General features: G+C 43.5%; 1 protein-coding gene across 1 annotated transcript in view; it reads left to right on the top strand.

Moving 5' to 3' along the window:
- lhpp (phospholysine phosphohistidine inorganic pyrophosphate phosphatase) overlaps positions 1 to 13,845 on the top strand; it is an 18,491-nt gene extending 4,646 nt beyond the window's left edge. Inside the window, exon 6 of the mRNA XM_063003519.1 lies at positions 13,548 to 13,845. Within this exon, the coding sequence (XP_062859589.1) occupies positions 13,548 to 13,644 (97 nt within the window). The 3' untranslated portion in view covers positions 13,645 to 13,845. The remainder of the gene's footprint in view (positions 1 to 13,547) is intronic.
- Positions 13,846 to 14,296: the final 451 nt, after the last annotated feature.

A 14,296-nucleotide genomic window follows, 5' to 3' on the forward strand; every position in this document is an offset into this window, starting at 1 on the left:
AGGTGCTAGTGTGTGACCCTTTTCAGCCAATGTTGGAGTAGTGCGAGTAATAGGGAAATAAAGAAGCATGTAGCTTTTTTTCTCCCAATTTATTCATTTCCATTTCTCCCTAACTGAGAAGAGACGCACACAGTCATGCGCCCCACTGACACGAGTAAAGTCGTGCCGCACTGAAATGCTGGGATTGCCTTCACCGCTAAGGAAGCATCGGACGCTCCCTCGTTACTCAGTCAGATTATCACTCAGAATTAAAGCACCTCAGTAGCAGCATTTTAAGGGATCTAAGAATTTAGACATGACTTCTTCTCTGGAGTGTGTAGGATTATGTAAAATGCACCTATGTAGAGAGATCAGTATGTGGACACTGCTCCCAATTATGCTAGCAGGTGTAGGACGACAATTACAGAACCTAAAGCACGTGCTGTCAATGTTATGGCAATCATCTTGGGAAGACCCTTGCCTGTTCTAGCATGACTGTGGCCCTGTGCGTGCTCAGGAATAAATAAAGGCAGTAAATAATAATGGCTGGTGTAACACTTTTCTGCAGCAGTGTTAGTCGTTATTTCCTTTCAGGTTTGAGATGTAGGGTGTGTTCTCTGGGGTGTAAATCACACAGCTATAAGGATCATTCCCAGCGGTGTTTGGGCTCAGTGAAGCAGGCCATGTCGAGGGCCAGTGATAAACTCTTCAGGGAGCTTTCGGATAAGGACCCAGTTTATCTACGCGACGGCTGCTGGGCTTTGAGCTTCAAACAGCATGGAGTGTGAGAAAGGAAACCAGAATTTTATAGAAAGGGGGATTTTCCACCTCTAGTTTTAGATAAAAATAATGTGGGAAATCACGCGAGCTTTTTCTTACAGAATATAGGCCAGAGGCCAAAATGTGGTCAGCATTTCCTGTGTAAATCCTGTAGGACCAAACATAATGACAGAACATCAGGACAGTACATCAATACATCAGATTCACTGCAGTTATACAGTAAAATCTTTCCGAGACGCTTTGCCAGAAAAATATGGCTTTACTGTATTCCAACATCATGTCATGGCTGAAGGGTCAGACACCCTGGGCAGAATTGTACATATATTTTCATCAGTTTTAGACAACAACTATATCAACGTATAGCACAGCTTCACATAAAAGCCACCACCAATAAACCAGGTAAATAAGTGACTCACCCTAGACGTGAACTCTTCTCATTTTCACCCGGGCAAAATCCAAAACTGGGTTCGTCTGTTTTACAGAAATGTTCAGTAAGTTCATTTAGGTTGTTTGAATGTGTGATTTCCGAGCTCTCAGATGGCATTTCATGAGAAACCGTCATGCTTTTGTAGTAAATATAGCCACATGAGCTTGGGAGTTCTTCAGAAAACCATTGTCAGTTAACAAAGGCAACCGCTGTACAGTGTAGAGTTCCGATCTTTGTGCAGGCCACTAGAGTTCCTCCACACCGAGTCTTGCTTTTGCGCACAAGGGTGCGTCCGGTTGGAGATAGCATGGCCACTTTGACTGACCTGTGACTAGGCAGCCTGGTGATGAATTCAGTCATTGAAAGTGCTATAAAAATAAAATGGAATTAAAGAAGTGGGTCATATAAAGTGTCACAAATGAATGATCATCATTCGGAATCAAATTACTTTCATCTCGTTGGCTGAACAAGGAAAGCTGGTCGGACTACAGCAGTCGTTTCACTACTGGATCAAAAACAAACCCACAATGCCATTCAAACGCAGCAGACGTCAAAGCGAAAAAAAATATTCAAATGCCATTGCTTGATCTGTTTTCGTGATTGGCATTGACCTCAGCGCAGCGTAAACATACTTTTGCCTCATGGTTCTGTACTTTCCAAAAGGTGTTCCACCCATATGCTTCCCCGTGCCCATACAGTGCAACGTTCATGCATAGTTCAGAACGTGCATCATGTTGCACTTATACTGCTCTCTAAAGCCTCATTGAGATTACACAAACTCTCAGAACAAAGGCCATGGAGGACTGATTGCTATCCTTTAATGGTTTTCTGCTGTGAGAAGCTGGGAGAGATTTGCCTCCAATCTAGACTTTTCCCCGTACTCGTAAGTCTTTGCAAATTTGGGGTATGAAAATGGATACACCAAAAAAAAAAAAACCATACCTTGAGCAAACTTTATCAAATGGCAAAATCTTTCAAAGTAATATTGCAGAAATAGGCTTACTGTTTGATTCAGTTCTTTCAGACGTGTTTTTTAAGCTCTGTGTACTTCTTGACTTCTTTTTCATGGGTAACAGTACAGCATCGAGTTCTAGTACAAATCCCAGTGTTCATATTTTTATTAGCTCATAATAGAATCGTTCTATCAGGGATCAGCAAAGAATCACAGCATGCTTATTCAGCAACTGATCAGTTAATACAGAAAATAATATATATTTTTTATTGTTTTACTTTATTTAGTGTGTTTTGCACACTTGTAAGATGACGGTTTTTGGTGTTTTTTCCCATTTTGCTTTGTTCTAGCGTGGCTTTATTTAATTCTGTTGCATCCAGGCCAAGACAGAAGAACACGCTACTCTCTCTGTATTTATGTGCCGCTCATGCTGACACCGCATGTATTTACATTTATGCCATTTAGCAGATGCCTTTATCCAAAAGATTGTAGCTCAGAGGCCTAAACTCTAGACTGTACAGCGGGAGACTGTGTTAACTGACAACGGTGTTCTGAAGTACTCCCGATGCACATTCAACACTGTTTTCCAGCCTTGCTCTACACAGACTACATTTTCTCTGGATTACCTGAATCTTTTCACAATCGTAGCTCATCACAGTGCATGCAATTGTGGGTTAAGGGCCTTGCTCTGGGGCCCAACAGTAGCAACTTCATGGTGAGGCTTAAACCAGTGGCGTTAGGATTACAAACCCAGTACCTTAACTGCTTAACAGTCGGAATTGCAGTTGAAGCAGCATGGAGGCAATTTTCTTTCCGGCCATGCTTCCCTTAGACACGACCAGTTGTGGCTGTTGGGTGTCCTACCAGGTTGATGGCACCCTTAAGACTCAAACTCCTTGGTCCCTTTGGTCTCCTTGGTGGTGGACTAGTGAATTGACTGCTGTGTCTACAGAACACTCCTTTATGTGGTGAATGGTGAGTAAGATAGAGTCATAACTGTACCTCTAGTTTAAGGAAGCACGAGAAGAAGCTCATGCTTTCTGATCCAGGACTTTATAAGCGAGTGTTTGTAATCAGTGTGTGTCGGGATTTTGCCCCAGCGCTGTGAGAACTCAATGCCAGTCTCGATCCTTTAATCTTCAAGGACTACAAAAGCAGGAACACACAGGATGGCTCACTTTGATGCACCGTTGGAGGAACCCACCCTCCTGCGCTGATCCCGGAACAGCCAGTACTGGTTTGTTAATGAAAAAATGAAACGTTGTGGTTGGAAATGCTGATCCAGCGTCAGTCGTATACACGAAGAGGCTTTGAAGCTTTATAAGAGCAGCTGGTAAATGCCATTTGGGAGGAGGTGACCTTTCCCTACCCCTCTTACCCCCCATGTTATCAGCCCTGTTCTGCTTAGTCAACATGACCCAGATTTTGCTTCAAGTTACAGTCACTATTCTGGATAAATTTCAAGAAATAAGGACGGTGCGATAATCTCAGCATCCTCAACGTTGTCGTTGGTTAAGAGGCTGTCGCACAAAAAAGAAAGTTTGAATTAAAATTGCTGCTGAAAGACGCACATAGACCAAAAAAAGCAGAATGGAGGGTTTTTTTCCTGCATGGCAACCATTTCCCCCATGTAGATGTAAATTTACATTTACAGCATTTAGCAGACGCCTTTATCCAAAGTGACATTATACAGTCTAAGCAATTGAGGGTTGAGTGCCTTGCTCAAGGGCCCAACAGCAGCAACCTGGCAGTGGTGGGGCTTGAACCAGCGACCTTCTGATTACTAGTCCAGTACCTTAACCGGTCCAGTACCTAAAATTGCCTGGCTGTGTTTTTAGCAGCTTCTCGATCTACAAAGCAGATCTGGGGTTTTCTTTGTGGTTCCTGGACTACTTTTGACCACCTGGACTATATTCCCAACCTTGTGAATGAGACCACTGTTCCATGTAGGCAAACTAGCTTTATTTAAATGGGCACACAGAACTACAAGCTATAAATGAACCACCAGATAAAGTCACATGCGGTCCAGCGGTACTGTACTGGTCTGTTGATCTGAAGCTTGTGGGTTTAAGCCTCTCAAGTGCCAAGGTACCACTGTTTGGGCCCTTGACTAAAGTCCTTCATGCTTAGTTGCACCCGCCGAATGCCTGTGTGTAGGTGTAAATGAATAAACCAAGTAGCTGTGTGTATTTATTTGAAGTGGACTTGTTTGAAAAACCTAATACACTTGGTTAATGTTTTTAAATCATTTGTTCACAGTTGCTGAAGTCTTTCATATTTCAGGAATGTCATGACAGACCGGTCCCTTACCAACGTTTGTGAACTAAAGACTTCTAAACTAACTGATCTAGGTGGTCCAGAGGTTGAAATACTGGTGTGTTGATCTAGAGGTTGTGGGTTCAAGCCCAATACGTACCAAACTACCACTCATACATGCTTAGTTGCATCTTCCAAATGTCTGTGTGTAAGTATAAATGAATAAACCTGTGTGTAGCTGTGTGTGTTTATTTAAACCGGACAATATACATATCAAGGATTTAAACGCTTGGTAAATGCTTTAAATCATTTGTTCACAGTTGCTGAAGTCTTTCATATTTCAGGAATGTCATGACAGACCGGTCCTTTTCCAACGTTTGTGAACTTTAGACTTCTAAACTAACTACTCATTAACATTCCTGCAAAACATATTTACTTAATGACTGTAATTACCCAGTAATTAGTGCTGCTAAGAATACTTGGAAGCTGTACAGTGGTGGTGTGTATTAGAGATGTGATGTAACGGCGCACTTGACATGTTCTGACATGTTCAGTGTAAAGCATGCTGTATAAAAAACACATCACTCAGTTTCTCAATAACATTGGATCTTCACCCCACCAGTTCACAGGACCCCAGTTAGTAATTGTAAGTCAATATTAATGTCCCATTTGTAATGTATGTAATCTTTTTTAGAAAGCGTGAAGCGAAGTGTCAAACTGTTTCCATATATTTGTATTGGTGGGTAGCACTGTCGCCTCACAGCAAGAAGGTCCTGGGTTTTCTCCCCGTGTGTGTGTGGGTTTCCTCTGGGTGCTCCGGTTTCCTCCCACAGTCTAAAAACATGCAAGTGAGGTTCATTGGAGATACAAAATTGTCCATGACTGTGTTTGATATTAATAATTGGAGATACTTTGTTATCAAAGTGAGTAAAACACGACGTTAACATCCTAATAACTAAACAAATTTCCCTCTTCATCACCCAATTTAGTCGTTTTCAATTCCCGATTGTAAATGCCGCTTGTACAAGCCCTAATCTGACTCATGTGCGGTTCCCGACCGCTTCTTTTCACCTGCACTAGTCATGCACTGCTGTCCATTGGCAGTATTGAGAAATCCCCTCAGCCTGCGCTCCCGACAGACACAACCGGTCATATCTGTCTAGGCGCCTAGCCGGTCGATAGCACAGCTGTGATTCAGACTCAGATCTTTTGACTCGGCAGTCATGGGTTAGCTCATTTTTGTATTATTTTGTCAGAATTTTTGTTTCAATTTCGCAGTCATTCAAATCTAAAGGGTGACTAAAGGGTGACATGAAATGCAGCTCCCTTACAGGTGTAATCTAAACTTTTGACTTTAATTGATCATAAATAGGGCCCTACTAAATTTTCCAAGGTCAGCTGCTTTAGACTTAACCGATTGCTAACTAAAATGCCGTAGGATTGCTAGGACGCCTCACGAATTAGGTAGGGCGTTAATCATAAAGAATGTGGGCACCTGACTAGGCGCTTGTTGGGCATCCCATACAAAACCATGAGCATGAACATGCAAACTTATCAAAGCTTTATGTCTTTATGGACCTCAATTAACGTTTATTAGCAATCGGTGTGGCTGAAACACCTAAACTAGACTCAAAAAGCTAGTAATTAGGAGTGTTGTCAACACACAATTGGTCTATGAAGTAAACATAACGAAGGCTTTGACTTGGTGTGTGATGTCTTTGTACTAATTGGTTTTAAGGTGCAGTCGCTGATTGTTTCAGATTTTAAAGATCATCAGCTTGGGATTAGTTTTAACCTTTAGCATCACAGTAAACAATGACACCAAATGCAGACGTAGAGGAATAGCTGAGCTAATCCAGTCTGGGCTAGGTGAGCAGAAACAAATCCACCCTGCTGCTCTTTGTCAGAGGAAAGATGAGCCTCGCTTTTCTTTCTTCAGTCCGTCACTCAGGTTTCTCTCTGGTCTGGTGGCAAAACTCTGCTGGTCAGACAGTCTCGCCAATGAAACCGAAAAGGGAGATAAAAGGCGACGTTCTGCTCGTAATGTTTACGCTCGACTCACTCCGTTAGCAATGTGCGCGACCGTGGACCATGGACCAGTCTTTGATGAACCATGATAAGTTCTCTTAACCCCATCGAATGTTCTCCAGAAAATGATGACACACCTGTGTTTGCTCAGCCGTCTCCCTCGCCCACTCTACAGAAATGGTTGCTATTCATTTACATTCACTTATAAACTTCCTCTCTGTACCTTTATCCTCTTGCTTTGCTCTGATGGACCTCCTGGATGTTCTGTGCTCACGATGCAGCCCAACTAAGCTACATTTGGGTTTGGACGCTTGGGTGGCTCAGCGGTCCAGTAAGCTGGACCACCACATATCTGGTATCTACATAACAAACACGACTGTGAGAGGAGACCTACTTTTGGTTGTTTCTGGATTACATCTGTCCATTTGAACTCATTTCATCTTGGCATAAGGGGACAGTTTGGTTTGTCTTCCTGACCTTGGCATAAACCCCACTGTTCCACCCATGAACTTGGAGTTTTAAGTTGGTTAGAAATGGCTCTCGTCTGGAGAACATGAGCAGACGTCTACAACGTTCCACTTGCTTTAATGTTACTCGTGATAACACTTTCTGTCCAAAAGATTGTGGACACCCCTAATTAATGAGTTGAGGTGTTTCAGCCACGCCCACTGCCAGCAGGTGTACTAACAGATCTACAAAAATCAATAAAACAGTTGGTTGAAGGCCACTTCCTGCCCCAGCATGATTGAATGATTTGATGATTGAAGGAAAAATTGTTGTGGAAAAATTACAACGGCCCAGTGTGTGTGTGTGTGTGTGTGTGTGTGTGTGAGAGATCCTCACACTGGTAGAACTGGATCTGACCTGACGATAGAAGTATAAAAGTGTCTTTATGATCTCTGTAAGATTTTCATGTTAGACGTTATGTCATGTCTGGGTTTGAGGAATGTAGAGAGTTAATAGAGTACAAACCCCATTTCCAAATAAGTTGGGACATTTAGTAGAATCTGTAATTGTTAATTCTCATGAATCATATTTACCTGACAGAAGTAGAAAGTAAAGATTTCCAGTGTCTTTAGTGATAGATTTACCTGCAGTTTGTGAATCTACGTATATTAATTTGATGCCTGCAGCACATTCACAAGTTGGGACGGAGGCAAAATAAGAGTATAAAGTTTAGAGATTATTCAAGTCGCCTATTTTGAAACATTCCTCAATGAGCAGGTGAATTGGTAACAGGTGAGGGAATCATGGTGGGTCATGACTCACCAGTTTGTGCCAAACTTTGTATTAGATTTGTAATTCCATTCTCAATGCAAGACCGACTAAAATAATTTAGGATTTTTACCATCTTCTGTACATAATGCTGAGAAAAGATTCTGTGAATCTGGTTGAATGTGGAACAGGTCGAATGAGCGTGACCTTTGAGTCCTCAGATTGCATTGCATGTGAAACCGTTGTGCTACTGTGATAAATATGGCCACATGGACTCGGGGGTGCTTCAGAAAACTGTTGTCACTTGACACAGTCCGCCGCTGCATCAAGAAATGTACATTTTTGTCATTTAGCAGACGCTTTTATCCAAAGTGACTTACAGCTGTGACAGTATAAAGTCTAAGCAATTGAGGATTAAGGGTCTTTAAGGGCAGTAGTGGGGATTGAACCAGCGACCTTCTGATTACTAGTCCAGTACCTTAACCATTAGGCTACAGCTGCCCTACGCAAACTGTAACTCTATTACACAAAAAGAAAACCATGCATTCATTCTACGGCACCCTAGACCAGCAGTCCCCAACCTATTTGCACCACAGACCGATTCATATAAGATATAAGTTTACGGACCGGCGGAGGCGGGAGGATTTAACAGTCCTGCTCACAAATGATTGAAAATGAGTTTTTTCGCTGCAACGAGACGCTGCTCCCACCTAGGGGTGATAAGAGACAATAACACCAGAAATGTTTTGGAAATGGAAGCAGTGAAATCTCTAATTATTTATTCTTTCTGTGCATCCCGGTAACAAATGACCCACGGACCGGTCCCGGTCCGCGGCCCGGTGGTTGGGGACCACTGCCCTAGACCATCAGTAAAATCCTGAATCTAACCTGTATTTTAGGGTTCACAGTGGAGCCGCCGTACCCAGGAACCACGTGTGCTGATGTGGATTCATTGATCTGTATTAAAACTGTGCCGAGGGTGAAACCACGCCAAACGCTCCTTCAGTTTGTTGTTCTTTCTTCGTTCCAGCCGAGACACAATGCACACCAGCGCTAAAAATACACGCGTTACGTGTCGGAGCGGTCGGTTTGTTTGCAAGTCCACGAATGGACGGATGTACGGGAAGGAGGGATAGAAAGGCAGGAAGAGTGATAGAAATGAATAGAAGTAAGAACAGAGGTCAATGCAGGGGGTCTGCGCTAAACAAACACGTAAAGAAAACATCACTGCGCCGGTATTTCTAATCATGTTATTAGCCAATCATTAAGGGAGTTGAGCAGTTGCATAGCAATCGTGTATAATGTGTAAACCAGCACAGATCGTTTGAAATACCAGAATAATGATAGTTTGATGTGTGTGAGTTAAACAAGCATTTATTTCATTGTTTATTTGTTATATTTGGACGCTTGTTACGATCCTGGCTGGAGTTTATACAGTGGTGGATGGAAACGAGGGAGTGGTTGGAATTTAACTGTATATTGTGTGCAGATAGCAGCTATGTTGGTTGCGTAACCATTACAAACAGTAATGTGTTGATCTGTAGCTTTGATTTTTTACAGATAACAATAATCTACACATTTTAAAGACTAAAAAATATAACGTTTCCTCCTGATTTAGCGACTCATTTTTTGTCCTCCGCTGCTGAGAGATACCAGACTGCATCCGAGGAGAGCACGCCGCCGCCCACGCCTCTTCCGACACGTGCACAGCCCTCCTCTTCTCGCCCCTGCATTCTGCACAGGCGTCTCTTCCGCCAATCAGGGTCCTTCCACAGCGCATGCAGACCCACCCACACACACATAGTCCGGCCCCCCACCCTGCATATACGGTGGCCAATTGGTATCTGCTGCAGGCACTGCCAATTATGCCCGCTAGATGGCGCCCAGCCGACCGGTGGCAACACCGAGTTTCGAATCGAGGAGTTCCGAAACTCGGTTCTGGTGTGCTAGCGGAATTTATCTTTTTTTAATTGCGTTCTTAATCATCTCGGAACTGAGGACACCAGTGTGCACTCGGTCTTGTTGGTGTCACACTCACAGCCTGATTATGTTTCTCTAATCATTTATTTAGTTCTGTGTATTATTTGTCACCCGTTTGTATTTCCGTTGTCATTCTCACAGCGAGCAGTGTTTAATTTTTTAGAGCGGACTCCTCTGTGTGTGTGTGTGTGTGTGTGTGTGTGTGTTTTTGTTTTGTATAAGTGTGCATTATTTACATTGTGTGTGTGTGCATTCCTGTAAACAGTCCTGAGGGGGTTAGTGCAAAATTTGGTTAAAATCAGCACCAGCCAGGGAACTGCAGTGCATGATGGGATAGCATGATGAATTATCTGCCTCCTCTTTACAATGGTTCTTTGTGTGGGGGGTCACGGACGTTACAGCCTCTAAAGCAGACGGCGATGCTGTGTGTGTGTGTGTGTGTGTGTGTGTGTGCAATCCTTGTATTTAAAATGATTAATGTGTACATATACAGTACCTGCTTCGTGCTAGGTAGGGGTCTCAGTGGGGCTGAAGCTTACCTGAAGACACTGGTGCAAGGTTGTATTGCTTCATGAACAGGCCACAAATCCACCTGATGGCATCACACTCACTCACTCACTCACTCACTCACGCCTATTAATAATTTAGGGCAACTCAATCCAACAACTCACCCCAGCAACTCAACCCAACAACTCACCCCAGCAACTCAACTCAATAACTCACCCCAGCAACTCACCACAACTCACCACAGTAACTTACCCAACAACTCACCCGAGCAACTCAACTCAATAACTCACCAGAGCAACTCAACTCAATAACTCACTGCAACAACTCAACTTAATAACTCACCCCAGCAACTTAACCCAACAACTCAACCCAACAACTCACCCCAGCAACTCAACTCAATAACTCACCCCAGCAACTCTTCTCAGCAACTCAACTCAATAACTCACCCCAACAACTCAACTTAATAACTCACCCCAGCAACTCACCACAACTCACCACAGTAACTTAACCCAACAACTCACCCGAGCAACTCAACTCAATAACTCACCAGAGCAACTCAACTCAATAACTCACTGCAACAACTTAACCCAACAACTCGCCCCAGCAACTCAACTCAACAACTCACCCCAGCAACTCAACAACTCACCCCAACAACTCAACTCAATAACTCACCCCAGCAACTCAACTCAATAACTCACCCCAGCAACTCAACCCAACAACTCGCCCCAGCAACTCCACTCAACAACTCACCCCAGCAACTCAACAACTCACCCCAACAACTCAACTCAATAACTCACCCCAGCAACTCAACTCAATAACTCACCCCAACAACTCAACTTAATAACTCACCCCAGCAACTCACCACAACTCACCACAGTAACTTAACCCAACAACTCACCCGAGCAACTCAACTCAATAACTCACCAGAGCAACTCAACTCAATAACTCACCCCAGCAACTTAACCCAACAACTCGCCCCAGCAACTCAACTCAACAACTCACCCCAGCAACTCAACAACTCACCCCAACAACTCAACTCAATAACTCACCCCAGCAACTCAACTCAATAACTCACCCCAGCAACTCAACCCAACAACTCACCCCAGCAACTCAACTCAATAACTCACCCCAGCAACTCAACTCAATAACTCACCCCAACAACTCAACTTAATAACTCACCCCAGCAACTCACCACAACTCACCACAGTAACTTAACCCAACAACTCACCCGAGCAACTCAACTCAATAACTCACCAGAGCAACTCAACTCAATAACTCACTGCAACAACTCAACTTAATAACTCACCCCAGCAACTTAATCCAACAACTCACCCCAGCAACTCTCCCCAGCAACTCAACTCAATAACTCACCCCAACAACTTAAATTAAGATCTCACCCCAGCAACTCAACTTAAGATCTCACCCTAGCAACTTAACCCAACAACTCGCCCCAGCAACTTAACCCAACAACTCGCTCCAAAACCCAGCCCAGCAACTTAACCCAACAACTCACCCCAGCAACTCGCCCCAGCAACTTAATCCAACAACTCACCCCAGCAACTCAATCCAGCAATTTACCCCAACAACTCACTCCAAAACTCAACACAACAACTCAACACAACTCATCTCAACAACTCACCCCAACATCTCACCCCAACAACTCAATCCAGCAGCTCACCCCAGTGACTCACCCCAGCAACTCACCCCAGCAACTCAGTTCAATAACTCACCTTAGCAACTCAATTCAGCTACTTAATCTAGCAACTCACCCCAGCAACCCACCCCAGCAACTAAACCCAACAATTTTCACCCTCAGTCACTGTGTGTAAATGTTTGGCCTTTTCTCTCAAACAGAAGCAGTTCTGCCACTAACCGAGTGAATTATGTGTCTGGTTGTTTACTCAGCTTTCAGACATGAATACTTCTTGTATTGTAAAACAACCGTGTGTGTGTGTGTGTGTGTGTGTGTGTGTGTGTGTGTGTGTGTGGTACTCTGTAGTAACAGTAGATGCTTTGTGCTGAATTATGCATGATCACAGACTTGACGTCTTTTATGTATGTGGTGCAAAGACAACACGAACACACCCATCGCTGCTACACACACACACACACACACACACACACACATTGTATCTACTGTAGATCTATACAGCTATATCTATCTATGTATATAAATACTGTATATATGTGTGCGTGAGAAGTAAAGCTAATAATTTATAAGTAATGGAAACAATTTATTGCATTACTAGTCACTATAGCAACAGTGTGTAATTGTGTGTGTGTGTGTGTGTCATGTGTAGCCTCAGGGTCAGTGTGTGTGTGACTGGTAGTAAAGAGATATAACATGTCCGTTAGCAGAAAGGACTATGTAGACACACACACACACACACACACACATCTGTGCATATACACAATGTACACACAGATAAGTGGTTAAGGTACTGTAGTAATGATCAGAAAGTTGCTGGTTCAAGCCCCACCACTGCCAAGTTGCCACTGTGGGGCCCCTAAGTACGGCCCTTAACCCCTTAATTGCTCAGGTTGTATTCAATCACAATCGTAAGTCACTTTCTCTGCTAAATAAATATTGAGACACGGTCCTGTGTAGCACCAGCTATTCTCATACCTGCGACCTGTGTTACACCCTGTTACATCACACACACACACAAATACACACACACACACACACTAACACACACACACACACTGCTGCTTTGACATCCCTCAAAGTTGCTTATGTTTCTGCTTCATTGGCGTATTGTACACACACACTCTAATGCTAATGTGTCTGATAGCATCACACCGCTCCACCCGCATGTTTACTGATTGCTGTGTGTTTGTACGTGTGTGTGTGTGTGTTTGTACTTCATGCTTGATAAAGGCAGTCAAGACTTCCTGTATACACAGTACACACACACACACACACACACAATGTAGGTTAATTATAGAAGCTGCTCACACATGGGCGACCCTGTCTACAGTCAATCAAGCTTTAAGAGCCTAAGCTCTGAAATTAGCTTCTTTAAGCTCGACTGAAGTTTGTTACTGGTCTCATGGACTTTTCTTTGCTCTTCAAGACTCAATGTAAAGCTCACTTGATCATGGACAGGATCATCGCCTTATATGGACAAAAGTATGTGAACACTTGATGACGAGCCTCCTCGTAACTATTAGAGTTTCCTCTCTTGCGTAATTTGTGCAAATGTAGTCATACAAGCATTTGTGTTTTGGTTATACAAGAAGGCCTGGCTCACAGTCAACATCCCATTTCATCCCATAGCTGTTTATTGGGATTGGAATGTGTGTTGCAGGCCACTGGAGTTCCTTGACATTAAGTCTTGTACGAATTTGACATCTGATCCGAGACTCGACATTCCTGTGTGTGTGTGTGTGTGTGTGTGTGTTTTTTTTTTATGTGCGCAGGCCGAGTGACGAGGGACATCCGACGGTCACGGCTGACGGATACGTGGACGACCTGAGCTCTGCTGTAGACGCCATCCTGAAACACCGTGGTCTGTAGAGAAGAACTCGGCACTGATCCCAGACCTGCTGAGGAGGAAACAACTCTGCACTGTTTACAATCTGATCCTGACGTACGGAACTAACTGTAGATCAGTTCCAGGCCTTAATTCTCCTACACTGTGGATTGGGATCAAGACCCTCACACTGGGGTTATAGGCAGAGAAATAACTAAATTCTATTATTAAATTATTTAACTGTTTATTTAGAGTGAAGCTCCTCTGATGTTTGTACTAACCTTATACTACTGTACTTAAGGGTAACACCCTAGGGGGAAAACCACGGACTCAGGTGTAGGGAGGTGCTTGATTCATGAAACTCACTCACTGTAGCCCCCATGGTGCTAATGAAATTAATTAGTGAGTAAAAATAATTACATAGAATAAATTAATGCATCAATTGAATGAATCAATTAATTATTGGGGCACCAGGGTGGGTCAGCAGCATAACGGATTTCGAATGTTAGCTGTGCTATCAACCTGGTTGGGCATCTAAAAGGCACAGTTGGCCATGTCTGATGGAAGCCCTTACTGTCTGGTCGTGCCACCCAAATGAGTGGTGGATGATTCACGTAGGGCAGATGGTGCAAACAAGCATTCAGCGACTGCACTTGTGTCCGAGGGTGCGCATGCCAGTCTGTGGATCTTTTTGGA

The sequence above is a fragment of the Trichomycterus rosablanca genome, chromosome 10, assembly GCF_030014385.1.
Source record: "Trichomycterus rosablanca isolate fTriRos1 chromosome 10, fTriRos1.hap1, whole genome shotgun sequence".
In the NCBI taxonomy this organism is placed as follows: Eukaryota; Metazoa; Chordata; class Actinopteri; order Siluriformes; family Trichomycteridae; genus Trichomycterus; species Trichomycterus rosablanca.